Source organism: Octopus bimaculoides, chromosome 13, assembly GCF_001194135.2.
Source record: "Octopus bimaculoides isolate UCB-OBI-ISO-001 chromosome 13, ASM119413v2, whole genome shotgun sequence".
In the NCBI taxonomy this organism is placed as follows: Eukaryota; Metazoa; Mollusca; class Cephalopoda; order Octopoda; family Octopodidae; genus Octopus; species Octopus bimaculoides.
In genome coordinates this window covers 53,042,383-53,060,492 of record NC_068993.1, presented here as the reverse complement: position 1 = coordinate 53,060,492, position 18,110 = coordinate 53,042,383, and the positions used below count along the sequence as shown (strand labels likewise).

Genomic DNA, 18,110 nt, shown 5'->3' with positions numbered 1-18,110 from the left:
TATAAGTTAAAATCTCTATATAGATGTAATAAGTTAAAAGCTGGTTGGAACTGTGAACATTATTGGAGACATAAACACAACATGGCAAAATCATTGTGCAACTTGCATTTAATATTATTTTTATATTCTAATTTACAGTTAAATCTTATACTAAGATAACATTCCAAATATATTTGGTAGAACAATTTTGTTGCCTTTTCATGACTCAGTGGCAGTATCAAAAAACTTAACCAGTTTGCATAGGTCATAGTTCGTAAGAATGTCTTTAAGATCAGGTAATTTGTTTTTGACATCATGTCCTTTAAATCTGTTACTGTCAATAAATAAATCTGTAATAACATGTGAGAAAGAGTTAAGGAATTCAATAATATAAATACATATATATTAAAAATGATTAAATTGATGAGTTTCATGTGTGTGGTCTTTATGATGCAAAGAATCTATTTTGAAGCATCATCTAATTCCCATAGCATTATCTAATTCCCATGAACCCCTTTGATTACTTATTTTATTCTGGTAGATCCCCATTCTCACTTGTAGTTAAAAACTAATTTCATAGATACTTCTTTCAAAATTCCTATTTTGTTTTTTATACATTAGCCCTTTAGCATTAAGATTTCTCTGCCAAATGTAATGCTTATTTATTCACATTGTTTTAAATTGATCATGTCCTGTAGTTTCAAGATGAATATGTGATTGTTTATTTTTAGATTGACATTGTAGGTTACTTGTAAGAGGCCTGATCTGGCTGGTTTGAACATAAAACGGGTAGAATATTTTGACTGGATACAGTTAAGTGCTAAAGGGTTAACTTGTGTAGGTTGAACAGTATAAAATGTTAGAGAAAGAAGCCTAGATGTTTCTGGCAATAAATATATCCAAAGTAACATGGACCCTTAAAATATTACTGTAGATCCCTAATTTACTATTTTGCTTGTGTAGATCCCCAAAAGCCTTTCATGGACCCCCAGGGGTTAAATAGATCCTGGTTGAGAATCACTGATTTAAAGCTATGTATGTTGACCATGGACATAGTACATTGACTATTATTGAATACGAACCATCAAAACTTGATTGGGAAGTCATCTTTCTAGTGATTTAGTCAACTTCAGTTCTGATGACAGGAGTAACAATGGTGGTGGTTGTAGTAGTGTTTGTGAAAGAAAGGGAGAGATAATTTGATACAATTGCCACACCCCCACCACCAATAAAAGAAATCAATAAGATGGTTGTTAAGAAAAAGGATATTGTGAAGTCTTTCTAAATGGAACGAACTTTGGGAAATCTCATTTCTGATACTCTCTGCATGTTCTAGAATCTTTTGATATTCTTCTGATAGGAAACTGAGATCTTTTTCATGTACTTGCAATTCCTAGTAAGAAAAAGAAAATAGAAAAAAAAAGACATTTATCAAATCATTAGATTTGCAGTTCCTGGCTCAAATATCTAAAGTATAGGCTAAATATCTAAGCTATAAATACAATATCGAAACTATAAGTTAAATAACTAAACTATAGGCTGAAATATTGAAACCATATGCTAAAATATCTCAAGTATAGGCTTAGAATATCTAATGTATAGGGTAATATCGATATTATAGGCTAAACTATTTAAAGTATAGGCTAAAATATCTAACTTATAGGCTCAAATATCAAAACTATAGGCTAAAATATCTAAAGTATAGGCTAAAATATCTAAACTATAAGCTCAAATATCAAAACAATAGGCTCAATTATCTAAAATATCTAGTTAAAATATAAATTGTTTACCTCTAAGGCTTCCAATATCTTTACATTTCTGGCTAATCTTAATTGGTCTTCCATTTTTGGGTGCATGATATTCAGTATGTAAGGTACTAAGTTATTATCAACATCTGAAAAAGAAGTTTTGATGAAATATATAAACTGTACTTGATCAATTTGTACATTATCATGTCTACTGATTTTATCTCAACTTTTCAACTGTTACTTGTAATTCAGATATTCAATTAAGAAAATATAAATGAACCAAAATAGTAAGCAAATAATAACGATTGTTCCACTAAATTAGCTTTAATTGTTGTCACTACCACCACCGCCACCACTGCCTACACCACCACCATTCTGCCAACAAATTTGTCTACAAACTGGATTTTTGAAGCTAACTGGAATGTAAACTACCTTTCTTTAAAAATAGGTAAGAGTTAACAACATATAGGGCATATAGTTACAAAATAATGTCTTGATAACATGTACTCATCTAACCTATGCCACCATGGAAAAAATGTAAAGCAAAAGAACAATCAAACAAACTTACCACATGTAATGGTGAGATGTATTTTCTTTTTAGTTGCTTCTGTTGTGATGAAATCTTTCAAGATAGAAATAGTTGAGATATTTTCAGAACGAAATAATATTTCTCCTTTACTGCAATAAATAAATAAACAAACAAATAAATAAATAAATGAATAAACATATAAGAAAATAATTTTCATTGTTAATTAATTTGGTAATTTAAATTTTCTATTTAGTGATTCATTCTTCGAATTTGGTGCTTACATTTCAGTTGTGGAAGTCAGTATGCATCCTGGGGCTATAGCAGAAGACACTAGTGGAAAATGCCATGCAGTTGGACTGAATCTGAAACTAAGAGGTTGCAAAAAAAGCATATTAACCTTGTAACAATGCCTGTTCCTATATATGTATATATACATATGTATGTGTGTGTGTATATATATATATATATATATATCATCATCATCATCATTGTGTAACGTCTGCTTTCCATGCTGGCATGGGTTGGACGATTTGACTGAGGACTGGCGAACCAGATGGCTGCACCAGGCTCCAATCTGATCTGGCAGAGTTTCTACAGCTGGATGCCCTTCCTAATGCCAACCACTCTGAGAAGTAGTGGGTGCTTTTGCATGCCACTGGCACGAGGGCCAGTCAAATAGTTGCAAGCAGTTTTCTAGCTAACTTGAAGTTCTTTTGCCAGTTCTCGAGTGGTTTTACGTGGATCTTTCTCAAAGATGGTCTTTAACTGACTGTCATTGATGACAGATGGGCGTCTACTACACTTACAATTTCAAGGCTCAAATTTCCACTGCAAAATCATTTAAACCATTTTCAAGCTGACCACTCACTGGTCATTTCTTCATCAAATGTTTCATTGATATCACAGGCAGTTTCAGCTGCTTTACAGCCTTTTTTGAAGTTGAATAGCAAAATATCAATGTTAATTTATTGATGCATTTGAGCAAGTCTATGTCTGTATTCATCATCATCATCATCATCATCGTTTAACGTCCGCTTTCCATGCTAGCATGGGTTGGACGATTTGACTGAGGACTGGTGAAACCGGATGGCAACACCAGGCTCCAATCTAATATCAGACAATTTTTTTAAAAATGTTTTAAAATTATCCAAAAACTCTGCAAAAATCCAGTACAAATTCTTCATGGTTTAAAATGTTGCTTACTCAATCTGATATACCAAAATGTTAGATCAGGTACAGAGGTAGGCACTGTTTCAGCGTGTCACTGCATCCACCACTTGTTAGTATTTGCTTGGGTTGTCCCAGGCAACCTTCTGAACAGTGTTGCAGTCAGACTCCATTTTTACACTTCCTCAACCACGATGACCATGTGGCATGAGGACAACTAACACAAACCATCACCTGAGTGACATCCTCAAGAAAGAGAACACAGTATGCGTGATCTGAGAAAACCAAGCAACATGATGAAAGAGACTGAGCTGATGCTCCCGAATCATACAAGTAACAGGATGCATTGCAGTTTCTGAGTACAGTCGTTGGATATCAAAATGGTAAAACTCGAATTCTTTTCATGGCACACTGAATCATGCTGAACCATATAGATTAACCCTATTTTTCTGAAAAACAAAAATTTAGTTGAAAAATAATCTTAATAATGCAAATAAATAAATCAATTGTTCTGACCTGTAAGAACATTCCAGCATTGTTTGTTGAAAAGCAGAGATGAAATAGTGAACAGCAGTCTCTTCCATTGGAGGCTTTTCAGGAAATTCTGGTAGGCAAGAACTCCCCCAAGAATGGGCTTCCATAAAGCTAAACTGACCTTTCAATTTCAAAGAATTAAATGGCCTTTAAATGAAATAAAACAAAACCTGTTTTACAAAATTGCCAAATTATAAATGTATAAACAATTCATCTGTTTATCTTTTACTTGTTTCAATCACTGTGGCCATGCTGGGGCACCACCTTGCTGAAGTAATTGACCCCCAGTACTTATCCTATTGGTCTCTTTTGCCAAATCACTAAGTTATGGGGATGTAAACAAAGCAACAGTGGTTGCAAGTAGTGGTAGAGGAAAAACACAAATACAAAGATCGACACATGCAGATATACATGCATAAATACATATATACACACAGGCATATATCTATATGTATGTCTACGTGCATCTGTCTACATGTACCTATATGTGTGTGTGTATGGAAACTGAAAGAAGCCCATTGTATATATGTGTGTGTGCATGCATACATCTATCAAATCTAACCACAAGGCTTTGGTTGGTTTAGAGCTGTAGTAGAAGATACTTGCCCAAGGTGTGGTGCAGTGAGATTGAACTTCCATCCATCTGTCTGTCTGACCATCTACCTGTCCATACATGCAGACATGCATACATATGTATATGCAAGACAAGACTTCTTCAATTTCTGTCTACTAATTACATTCACAAGGTATAGGGCTGACAACATACATACAGTGGGACTGAATCTCCAACACATGGCTAAGAAGGAAACTTCTTAGTCATAAATCCATGCTTGCACCTATTAGATATATATGTATGTGTGTATGTGTGTGTGTGTGTGTGTGTATGTATGAATGCATGTGCATATATGTGTGTGTGTGTATGTATGTGTTGTTGTGAGTACATAAAAGGAAATGGAAATACCTTGCTGAATCAAAAGAATGTATTCTGGTATGTAATGATAAAGGTTTAATTTGAAACTGTTTTATCTGACAGGTCTTGGGCTGGGTACGAGGTGTGATGTACGCTTGTAACGTTCCATGTTGACCTTCGATGGTACGGACTTTTAAGTCAATACGAGTTGTATTTGACTGGCATCGGTACGTAGCCAACAGACAGTTACCATCCTGTTGTGAAAAGAAACATCAAAATAAATTATTAGAAATGTAATGAATACACTGAAGCATGTAATTTAAGACAAAAGTAAGTTGTAGTTACATGAAATAATGATTTCAATTTTGGCAAAAAACCATCAATTTTAGTAGGAGTGGGGTTAGTTGATGCCACCAAACCGCAGTGCTCAATTGGGGCGTTATTTTAATGACCCTGAAAGGATGAAAGGCAAAGTTCACCTTGGCAGTATTTGAACTGAGTATGTAAAGAAATGCTGCTAAGCATTTTAACTGATGGTAACTAATTATTTAATACACTGTCACAATATGAAAAGCATTTAATGCAAAGAGAAAAAAAATGAGCACTCAATTTTGATTTCTTTTGTTATGGAAAATATATAAGTAATATTGTTTGGATTAGATAATTAAAAATTGATAAAGAAATTTAAATCACAGGGAAAAAAATGTTTCATTTTTTATTCAGATAACAATTAAAATGTTTATAGCCTTACCTGAGGGTTACAGGCACTAAAGCTAGCAACAGATAAATTTTTATCAACATCAATCATATACACAGGAACATCACTCTGAAGAAATAATACAAATAAATAAAAATATGAATTTTTCATTATACTATTTCAAAAACAACTCAAAGTTCCTCTACATTAAATCTTTAACTCTTTTACTGCAGAAGCCAGACATGTCCACTCAAAATTTCATTATCCTTAATAGCAGAAAATAGTTTTATATACCAATCTAACTTCTGTTGAGGAATTTATGTTTGATACTATATTTTGTTGAAATATGTCAAATTGCAGAAAATATCAATTCTATTTTTTGGTAGATATTTAACATCATTACTTCTTGACCACACAGCATCTAGGTTCAATATATACTGTCCCATGTAATTATATTTGTAATTTTTTGAAGATGGTGATTCAAAATAAAGAGTAATAGAATGGAAACCAGTACTAAATAAAAATCTTTAAAATGATGTACCTGTATAAGGATATTTTCAATGGGTATTTGCAGTTCTATACTCAACTGGTAACTGGCATCGTCTTTATTTAGTACAAAACTAGTATTCACATGAAAAGAACGAAGAGACGCCATATAAACTTTCGTATTAACATTGTGCTGATATTTTTCTCGTTGTTTGCCGACGGTTTTCTGTATTTCTTCTAGCTCTTGCCTGTCAAAACAACCACAGGGTTAAACAGTGCCTTTAAGTTTAAACATATGCAATAAGTGTAATATTACTATTTTACAAACATACATTCTTTTCTACTCTAGGCACAAGGCCTGAAATTTTGGGGGAGGGGGCCAGTCGATTAGATCAACCCCAGTATGCAACTTGTGCTTAATTTATCGACCCCACCCCCCGATACTATTTCATTCTTTTTAGAAATCATCAGCATGACACAACCTGTGACATATTAATTAATTAAACATTTTATGAAGTGAGACATTTCATTAAAGATAGAAATAATTACAGTCTGGAGGAATTTCATAGAATATATTTTTTAAAAATTCACTGACTGTATTTAACTCTTTCAATAATAATGCACTCAAGACTGCCCCAAGTTTGATGATACAAATTTCCTGTTTTGAAGTAATCGAAATTAAAACCTTCCATAAAAATTTCATGTTAATTTTATGTTTCAAACACCAGCTTAGCAACAACCAAGTTATTTTACTAAAGCCTTCATTATTTTCAAAATTAATTAAACTAAATGTAGCATGTTTCAACAGAAATATAACTAAGAGGGTAAAGGTTAAGAAAATATTTAAAACAATTACAGAAAATTTTCATACAATTTTATTTATTATTCAGTATTCATTGAAATACAAAATAATAATAATTCACACATACATATCTTTAGATTAGCTCCATTATATAAATATAAATAGTTGAAATGTAACTTATAAGTACATCTATCCTCTAATCTATCCTCTAATTACAATGATTTGAGGGGAAATATTGAGAGAAGATACAGTATGAGGACTCCTTTCCACAACTGGAGTCTGCATTTATTTAGATTGTGGAAAGAAGACCTCAATATATCTTAGAAAGCTGGGATAAAAGCAGAGAGGTATTTGTTGCAAAGTAGGAAGTTAGTAAGAGGCAAAAGATTGTGCTGGGGGTTTGATGCATGCACAGATCTATAAATTATTAATTCAAAATGGTGTTTTAAATATTTATATCAAATAAAACCAGTGTGTAAAAATTATAAGAACATAATTACTACAGTGATGAACCTACTTGAGCCCAAGTATTTTGGTTCTAGCAAATTGGTCAAAAGAATCTGAGGCCAATTCTCCATGATTGGTTGAAGGATCAGTAGTCAGTCCCATCACCCAGCCTAGAAGCAATTGATGCATGCAAAAGACAAAATAAAAAGAGAAAAACAAACAATTGCAGTTACAAGAACAACTTCAGAACCTAAAAGACAAAAAAAAAGACATGCTGTAAGTAGAATATATATTAGTTATATGAATTAAACATGTTTCTATCTCAGACATTGATTAGCTTTGTTATATTAAATTGTCATCATAATGCTGTAATGTCCACCTTCCATCCTGGCATAGGCAGAACAGTTCAACAAGATTGGACTAGTTGGGAGGTTGCAATGAAGTCTAATGTTCACTTTGGCTGGGGGTTTTTAAAATTTTATTTTAATTTCTTTTTTTATGGCAGGATGCTCTTCCAAAGATAAAGGTCTAATTCCATGCCAGTGTTATACAACTATTGTAAATTTTTGCTAATTTTACAATTTGTTAGTTCATAGTTTTATTCCCTTAAGGGAAGGAGAATGTGATATTTCGGTTATTAATGGAAAGCATTATGTGATAGACGAGTTCTCTCTTTTATTCAAGTTTTGGCATCATTTATTTTAAAATAGCGTGGATTGGTTTCTTTCAGCATTACTTCTTGCACTAATAAAGCAATTGACTAGTAATATGCATGTGGTTAAAGCATCAGAAAGGAATTGTGAGATGATAGATTATGGTTGAAAAAGGCTGGCGATTAGTTGTAGCAGTAAATACAAGCCATCTAGTTTAGAGAAAAAAATGAAATAGGAAAGGAAAGGGAGTATTTGGATTATAAATAAAAGGCAGGGCCATTTTCTTCAAAAATACACGAACACAAATGTATGTATGTATGTATCTATGTACGTGTCCTGGGTGTGACTTCAAATGCAACTAGAAGCAGGGCCCTGGTACAGGAGTCCTGGGGGTTTGAGGTGTGTGGAACCATCACTTAACCACTATTGATCTCAGGTCTACTCTGACCGAGAATAGTAGCTATGGGTTAATTAGCATGTGATCCAATGGGAGTGAAGGAGCTCTAGTTCTTGTTAGAACTTCCTTATACGGGAAGGTGAACTTGTATAAAAATCCTGAAGTGAAGTCAGTTTCTGGTCATTTCAACTTCTGTTGTGCCACTGGTTTTATAGCTAGATTGCACTGAAAAGTGGGTTCAGTGCTGTGCAACACTTTATCCACTTAAAACAAATTCACACCCAGTCCACACTGTAAAGTGGTTGGTGTTTGGAAGGGCATCCAGCTGTAAAAACCTTGCCAAAACTGACCTTGCCTGTGCTTGTGCTACGTAAAAAGCACCACTGAGTCCACTCTGCTGAGTGGTTGGTGTTCAGAAGGGCACCCAGCTGTAGAAACCTTGCTTGTGCTTGTGCCATGTAAAAAGCACTACTCACATTGCCTGTGCTTGTGCCACATAAAAAGCACTAAGTCCACACTGTTAGTTGTTGGTGTTAGGAAGGGCATCCAGCTGTAAAAATCCTGCCAAAACAGTCACAGAAATCTGGTGCAGGCTTCGGCCTGGCCGGCTTTTGTGGTACCATCCCACCCATGCTAGCATGGAACATGGATGTCAAATGATGATGATGATGATGAAACTTATTGGAGTCTCAGAACATTTGCAGGGATTTAATGGATTTAGGAAGTGGTTTTACTTGGTCGTGAGTTGACTTCCACCACTATGTATGCATGTATGCATGCATGTATATATACACACACACACATTCTTTGTCAATTGAAATTGAAATTTCTTGACAAAATTTTAAACAATACTATCCTAATTTGTTTTGTATCCTGTAAAATTATCTGTCTTCTTTAGTGTAGAAATATTTTTGTGTTTTGATTTCGTCTTTGAGGGGTTAAAGAATACTTAAGAAATAGAGAGATTTGCTTGCAGAATGTCAGACCCCATTAATGCAAGGGGCATACGCAGTAGCCTTATCTAACTCATACTAATGACAGGAAATTGAACTTAAGATATTGATGATCATGATAATGATGATGATGATGATAGCAACAATAATGATGACAATGATGATGACGATGATGATGATGATGATGATGACAACAATGATGAAGATGATATTGATACAACTATCTTGATAATATGGACTCTGGTTTTCAGATCCGATACAGTTCAGCTCATCCTACTTTATTTGGAGTGTAATCTAAAATTTGAGTAAAATGTGTTGAGTTGGTAATTTTTTAATTCTTGTAATTTTAAGATAAACTGATACTAATACATTTTGCATGTACAAAGCTGTTCCTGTACAAAGCCATTAACTGACAACTGCGAAATATTTCTGAATGATAAAAATCAATGTCATTCCTGTAGATTTGAATTCATAAATATAAAGCTTCTTTTTTAAGTGGCTGCAATAAAGACATGTTTCACAAATCTGCACCATGAATCTCTGCTCCTCAGTAGCTTTGTAGAAATATAAAGCACTGAATTATATAACAACTACTTCAATGTGTTATGTGCATCTCTGGCTCTAATCAAACTCTATGCTCAGTCTCATTGCCATCATCCTCATGCAATTTAATATTGGTTAGTCAGTATTTAGTAATGGAGTATAAATGTGATTCCTCTCAAAATCTGACAAGTTACCTTAAGGCCTTTATCTGAGCCTTTCCCCGATTAGTCAGGGCAAAGCCATCAGGACCTACATGGTAGATTTGTTTTTTAGTTGTAAGACCTGAAACAGTTCCTATAAAAGAAATTTTAAATAAAAGTTTGAATTAAAAAAAAACAATAATTAAAAGAAATGATAATATTCCACAAGCTAAAATTTAAAAAATTAAAAATGTATTTCATCATAATTTCAACATCCACAAAGAATTTCTTACAGATTGATAATAATAATAATAATAATAATCCTTTCTTTCTTCAATAAGCACAAGGACTGAAATTGTGAAGTAGGGGCTTGTCCAGTGGTTCTCAACAATTATAATATCTAAGCCAGATCCAAAACTTGGATTGTTTTAGGGTGTCACACCAAAAGAAGTAAAGAAAAGTTTATAATAGAGAGAAGATCACTGGGTGCCACCTGAAGAATGCTTGAGGGCTGCATGCAGCCCTGGAAGCTGCGGTTGAGAACTGTTGGACTAGTCATTTACATCGACCCCAGTGTCTGACTGGTACTATTTTTATTGATCTTGTAAGGATAAAAAGCAAAGCTGACCTCAGTGAAATTTGAGCTCAAGACAGAATACCAGAATAAAAGCCATTAAACATTTTGACCAATGTGCTAATGATTCTGCCAGTTCACTAATAATAACAGCTTTCTTAAAATACAAACTGCATCAGCTCCCAGAAACAATACAAAAGGAAAGAAAAAAAAAATGTTCCATATTAGATTTCAGAATTAGTATGGCCATACATACCTGGATATGTAGCACACACAATTTCAGGATAGTTAGCTGCACTAACAACACCTCCTTGTATTGATGTAATACTTTCAGTACATGTCTGTATAATAATAATAATAATAATAATAATAATAATAATAAATAATAATAATAATAATAATAATAATAATAATAATAATAATAATAATAATAATAATAATAATAATAATAATAATAATAATAATAATAATAATAATAATAATAATAAGCCTATTGTATGCAGTGTTCCGGTGTATTGCAATGCATAAAAAAAGAGCAAAAGAGAACAGACACACACCACACACACATATGTATGTACGTATGTGTGTGTGTATATATATCATCATCATCATCATCATTGTTTAACACCCTCTTTCCATGCTGGCATGGGTTGGATGGTCTGACAGGAGCTGTCAGGCAGAAGCCTGTACCATACCATACCATACCCAGGGTCTAGAGAAACTGACCATGGTGATTATTAATTGGTGGAATTTACCTATGGTGAAATTTTTCTGGTGGAATTTTCCATGGTGGAATTTACCACAGTAGAATTTACCACAGTGGAATTTACCGAGAACCTAGTCATCCAGCCCAGGCCAAAAGTAGAAGACACTTGCTCAAGGAGCCATGCAGTGGGACTGAACCCCAAAACAACATGGCTACAAGGTGAACTACCTACCCACACAGCTGCACTAATTATTAATATTTTTTAAAAATATTTTTGTATTATGAACATTTTTACACATTTTGAATTTAGTTCAACATATTTGCAAAAGAGAAAGACAAAATAGTTACATGAGAGTATTTTTGAACAGGTTCTCTGAATTCATCAAAAGCATAAACATCAATAAGTCCATCATCACGCCCAACAAGAACATCTGGAACACCATCACTTGTTATATCAAACATATTTAAGCAGGAGATACCTAAGGCAAAAAAGAAAAAAATTGAAAAGAAAAATCAAATTAAAATGTATAAATTTCCAGTTTATAATAAACGTTATAATATTATTTTATGCATAATACAATATGAATCAGAAATATCAAAATAAATTTAAATATTAGACATCCTTTCCTGTAACAATGGTTATTACAGTGCTCATGGTTATTAGGGCACAGGTTCGATTCTTGGGTAGGGTAGTGTATTGTGTTTTTGAACAAAGCACATCATTTCATGTTACTCTTAGTTAAAAATTAATACTAGTGCACCTGTGGGTTAACCTTGCAGTGTGGGAGTCCTGTATTCACAGCTTATACTCGATGAAAATCTAGATAAACTCTGGTTTCATGAGTACCCACCCCAGGTTTGAGGCAAGCATTTCTAATACAACTTTAAAACACTTTAGTAACTATGAAAATAGCTTAAATTATATATCTTTACTGTTTCACTGCCTCTGATAGTTGTTAGTTGATCATATTGACACCCTCACCCCATTAGTGCTTATTTCAGTTTCATACTTATTGATTTCTGTTCATCAATCAGCCAATTTGCTCTTGACAAAAGGATATTCAAGATGAAAATAGGAAAAAAAACCCAAAGACAGAGTGCAAGAAATGAGAAGAGATGGGGTTGACTGAGTAAAACAGACAAACAGATAGACAGTTAGATAGATAGATAGATAGATAGACAGATAGACAGACAGATAGATAGATAGATAGATAGATAGATAGACAGACAGCTAGATAATGGAAGTTTCAGCTGTGCTTCAAATAAACATTATCAGCTGTGCATATCTGAAGTGCTTTCCTGTAGGATAAATTTCATTTACAAAATAACTTACCCCCACTTTTTTTTAGATTTGGTATTTCCCATTGATGACTGTAGTCATTTCTGGAATAAGAAGAATAAAAATAAAGTCAGTATGAATTTAAAAATAAAAGAATAATTTTTGAGGTGAAGAGACAAATATGAAATCAAATTTCAGTTTGTCAGGAAGGCAGAAATAAGCTTAAGCCAAAGCTTTCAAGCAATCAGACTATAAAAAAACTTGAAACTCTGGAACAACATTGTCATTAAAATTTATGGGAAATCAATCTTGTATTGAACAATAGTTTCAGTTAGAAAAATATCAGATTTGGGAAGAAGAAAATTTAAGTTAATATGCATAGCATAACCTTTCAACAGCAAAGTAAAATTAATGCTACAGCTTTGTCACACCATATTTGGTCTCTGAAGGAGTATAGCACCTATAGTATAAATTAATATGTGGGTCAAATATCAGCACCCCTTACATAAATGAAATGAACACATTTTCTGTTTCTTAATATAAATTTATTGGAAGTTTGCTTCTATTGGAGGCTTAATAAGTCCTCCATAATTACCACAACCACATATTTAATATCTTATCAGATGAAGGAATATTTAATTGTGAAGCACTATATTATAATAATGCCTTGAAAGAAAGTGAATTTCTCAAAAAAATACAATGTAATATATACCACCCAATAATACCTTGCAAAACTACAAAAATAGTGCAAAAAACAATAGCATCTGGTTTAACCCTCCTTTCATTTTAAGTGTAATATTTAATATTGCCCAAACTAAAAGTACTTGCTTCAACAATTCATGTACAACTACAAAACTTTCTAAACCTAAAGAACTGTTCCAATTAGCAAAATTAGCTGTGTCTTAAAAATCAATGATATATATCAAAATCTGATTTGTTATTTGCCTTTACTTATATACCTTTGGTATGCATTGCATGTAAGAAACAGAACACACACACACACACACAGAGATGTGCACATACACACATACATATATATTATATATATGTGTGTGTGTATGTGTGCTGTCAAGGATTTCAGAAAGAAAATGTTCTTACATTAATCCCTCACCATATCATGGTTCACCTATCGTGGTTTATTATTTAAACTTATGTCAATTCCTCCATGGTGTTGTTTCATAGTTATAATAAAATAAATAAATACAAATTATAAAAATAATAAAAAAAAAATTATACAGTACAGTACTTTTTCTACTTCGTGGATTTTCACCCATCGCAGAGGGGTTTTGGATCGTAACACCCATGACAGTTGAGGAATTACTATATTATGAAAAAATTTTTCATTGACTCAACTCTTTCTACATAAGAGTAATTAACATTTGTGAACTAATTAGTAGCAGATGAAATCTGATTAAATCAATATTTTAATGAATAACCAAAAATAAAAGCAGAATTTCTATTTTAAGAAGTTGAGAATACCTCTCGAGTTGGGCATGACCTATATAGCCATCACTGGTGCCATATATGATTTCATTTCCCTCAGAACCTGAAAATATATAAAAGATATGTGAATGAGTGGTCCCATCCAATTCATATAGCATTGTGAAACAGAAAATATGAAAGTAAAAATATGGTGTGGACTGATTTTTGATAAGAAGAAAAAAAACCAAAAAAAAAACCGAATGAAATGCAAATATTAGTTTTACTACAACTTACCACCATCGTTTTCAAAGAGTTCTAAGACAGTTGGAGATCCAATTACTTCAATGTGGTACTTTATAGTGGAATCCTTCATTAAAAGAAAAAATAGTATTCTAGTATTTATATAATAATAAATATTTAATTCATTTTGAAGAAGAGGAGATACAGGAAATATAACAAGTATAAATTACAAACATTTGATTGTTTAAATGTTTCTATGACATTCTATTAATTACAAAATCATTTTGGTTCTTTAGTTTAAATCCTTAAATTCAGAGTTAACATAATGAAAGTATATATGTACATATATAGAGATAGATATGTATGTTTATCTGTATATATCAAACCTGAACAACGAGTAGAAGTCGGTCTCTAGATGCCAAAACTGGAGTGATAATTTCTTGCTTCGTTTTTGGTAAACAAATAACATCATTTATATGGTCACCACACAATATGTTATTTATATCATTACATTCCTGGTAATGGGTGAATATATAGCTTCCACATACAAAAAGATCAGCTCCATCAACATACCTATTAGAAAAGAATTACACTTATATTACAAATCCATGACATTGTATTTACAAGCTATCTCTAATCCTGTAAACCACTAAATTTCTGATGATGCCAATAACTAACTAAATCCTTGATCCAGATCCAATGAAATATAAGACCTTTACAAATCTTAACATAAAAATAAGAGATAATAAAAACAATAAACTAGATCCAGTCCCACACCAGACAATGGAAGACTGCTATATAACTAGGGCTACAATCAGGGATACTTTAATATGTTGAAGCACATAAAAACTACACCAAAACATAGAATGTACAAACAGTTATATAAACATTACAATAACAATAATTTTATCCAAATAAATACATACATTGACTCAATATTCTCTGACAAATTGGTGTTGAATAACAGAAACTGCTTTCCTTTTTTGGAAAAACCCCACACTTCAGAGCCACATGCAACAAAAATATTACTTTTTGAGGTTTCATGAGCCCCTCCAAGTTTAAGTCTTGATATTTTCTGGGAAGGCAATGTCTTGAATACAGGCTTAAAGAGAGAAAGAGAGACAAATTTATTTTGATACAGCTTTTAGGATAGGAAAATATTATTACTGAAAATGAAAGTTTGAAAGTAGACTTTAGAATTAACTTTTTTTTTTTTGACATCTCAGTAAGAAAGGATATAAAGTTGATTCTAACAGCAAACACACACACACATACTTGTTGCACACATGCACCTCCCCCAACAATTCCTGTTGTGCAATACCAAGCAATGTACATACGATTATTTCTTGTTTCTTCACTCCAAAACATTGAACAACTCCATTATTATCAGCAATTGCAATCTGAAATAAAAAATATATATTTTTATGTATATAGATATGTGTGTGTGTGTGCGAATTAGAAATATCATTAAACAATCTTCAGAAAATTGACATTATTTCTGTGTACCTCTTCTATATATATATCAAACATTGTTACTTTTTAAAAAAATGATACATCATACAATTTTAAATAAAACAATAAGTAAAAGTATGGTACTTCTTCCCAAGCCATAACCACTCATGAGTGATGGTTAGTTGTACTTGACTGCAGTTTACTTTTTGACATAAAGTATATTTGTTAAACCAGATTGCAACTGTTTGATTTTGTAGGAAGAAATATATAAGAAGTAACGCATAAAGATAAGAAAAAGAGGTACAATTAGGGTTAGTAATGGGATTAAAAATCATCAGGTAAATTTGTTTTACCTTTTGTGTCTTTCCAGTTGATGGAAGTAATCTCATGGTATTTGGAGAAGTGGTCCCAACCTAAAATGTCATTGTTTAAAGATAACAAAAGACAAATATGCAAAAACAGAAAGAAAGAGGAAATACATCATCATTACAAAATAGATAAAAAAAAATAAAAAAAAAAAGATGGTATGAGATGTTTTGGCACAGCTGTTTTGGCGCTGCTTATTCGGTTTCACTGATTTGACACTGACTTATTTGACATCAGGCATTTTAATGTTTCTCTTGTTCTACATCTAGTTATGTTTTTATGTATGTATAATGTCTCTCTCTTTCTTTCTTTCACTTTATCTGTATGTGTATATTTCTATGTGCACATAATGTGTGTGTTTGCCTCCAGTGCCAAAACATACTGTCATTAAAACAGGTGAAATGTCCATTCAGCCATACCAAATCGTCAGCATCCAAACAGTCATGCCTAATTGTTTCATTAAAAAAAAAAAATGATGGTATAAAAAAGTGAAAAAGTGAAAAAGATGAGGATGTTGGAACACCAAGGATTATTGCTGAGATGATGAAAACATAAGGCAAAGTAGGACATGAATTGTTACTTGCATAATCAATCAGGTAATACAGGATTATGCAGCTCATTTGAAACCTGTGACCAATGATGCTAGTGTTCACACATTATGTTATGAAATAAAAACAAATAATTTCTGTTTGATTTTTCTGATATTTTAATATCTTATTGTAATAATTGGCAGTTTTCTCAAACATCTCTTTGTGGTCAACATCATTTAACATCCACTTTTCTGCATGCAAGGGTCAGATGGAGTGTGTACAAGGTAGGTTTTTTATAGTTGGATGTCCTTCCTGCCACCAACCCTCACATGTTTGTGAGCAAGGTAATATTTGTCATTGTCAGACATGTTCTTGCAGAATATTGGCAGTGAATGATACTGGTTGTATGACAGTCCTTTACAACTATCACATTATTTGAAGATATATTTGGTATTCTTTTATTGAACAAAATTGCAAATACATTAGGACATGAGGTACAGCGGTAGATGGGTTAGAATTGTTATTTAAATACATGAGCTTTTCATTTGGCTTCTTGTAAGGATTTATCTGTCAACAGGTCCCATGTTATGTCAAAGAAATTGTCTACACTTTTATTGGTAGTTACCATAACGCAGGAATGAACTTCCTAAACATACTTATCAAATCCTTCATAAAGTTCTCTAAACTATGCCCATTTAAATGTGATTCAGGACAAGACTAAGATGCTGATATAACCATTTATCTAAGGATCGACGTATCGACTAAATCCCTACTCAGGCTCTTTAGACTCCTAGATGTAATCGTCTATGAACTTTTCAAACAGTAGTATATGCTATAAGGAGAAAACACAGCCCACTGTTTATTATTATTGTTTTTCCGATGCTAAACACCACTAGTTTCTACGGAGTTTCCGTCTTTATTATGTAATATATAATAACCAACCCACAAAATGTATGGCCTTGTACAAATGACAAAAAAATCAAGACGTTTCTAATAGAACACGCAAGTTGACTGAGTCTTTGCTCATAAATAAGTGGCGTGTAGATGTTGTTATGCATTAGTAATACTGTTATTATTATTATTTAACCAGGTACCAATTAATTTTGACACAGAACTATCACGCAAGTAAACATGTGTAATTAAGAGCTTGGATACCAGACGACGATTACGTCCCTTTATTTGAATATATTAGTTCAACTTACTTTGAATATAATATAACAAACTGAAAATAAAAGACCGTAAAGAATCCAATGTGCATATTCTAACAATTAAGTCAAATTTTACCTGAGTATAATCAATACGAGTAAGTTTCAAATCCATATTTGAAGTTAGAAAATTTTCTTTATACTGTAACTTTTTCGTTGTCAAGCACTTGTTTATTTGCAATGTATACCGCAGTTAATCAGGTAATTTGTTTCTATGGTATAAATAAAGACGAAATTCAATAAAGAAAAATTATATATAAACAATAAAATAATAATTTTGAAATATTTTTTTCGGAGTTTAATTCAAGTAATATTTTAGATATAACCATTCCATAGTTAAAAAGCGTCAAT

At 32.4% G+C, this 18,110-nt stretch overlaps 1 protein-coding gene across 2 annotated transcripts; it reads right to left on the bottom strand.

Moving 5' to 3' along the window:
- Positions 1-89: 89 nt before the first annotated feature.
- LOC106877720 (Bardet-Biedl syndrome 7 protein homolog) lies at positions 90-17,944 on the bottom strand. Of its 2 annotated transcripts, none has more exons than XM_014926679.2 (19): positions 17,839-17,944; positions 16,012-16,071; positions 15,544-15,606; positions 15,133-15,308; positions 14,593-14,779; positions 14,261-14,333; positions 14,024-14,090; positions 12,599-12,648; positions 11,614-11,744; positions 10,816-10,900; positions 10,040-10,139; positions 6,106-6,298; positions 5,619-5,693; positions 4,919-5,121; positions 3,940-4,104; positions 2,296-2,405; positions 1,770-1,873; positions 1,249-1,372; positions 90-341 (listed from the first exon to the last, which is right to left on the bottom strand). In XM_014926679.2, exons 1-19 carry the CDS (start codon positions 17,872-17,874, stop codon positions 199-201), a joined length of 2,145 nt encoding a protein of 714 aa, XP_014782165.1. In that variant the 5' UTR covers positions 17,875-17,944; the 3' UTR covers positions 90-198. The 2 variants fall into 2 exon arrangements, with proteins under 2 accessions (XP_014782165.1, XP_014782164.1); XM_014926678.2 differs by lacking the exon at positions 10,040-10,139 and adding an exon at positions 7,370-7,469.
- Positions 17,945-18,110: the final 166 nt, after the last annotated feature.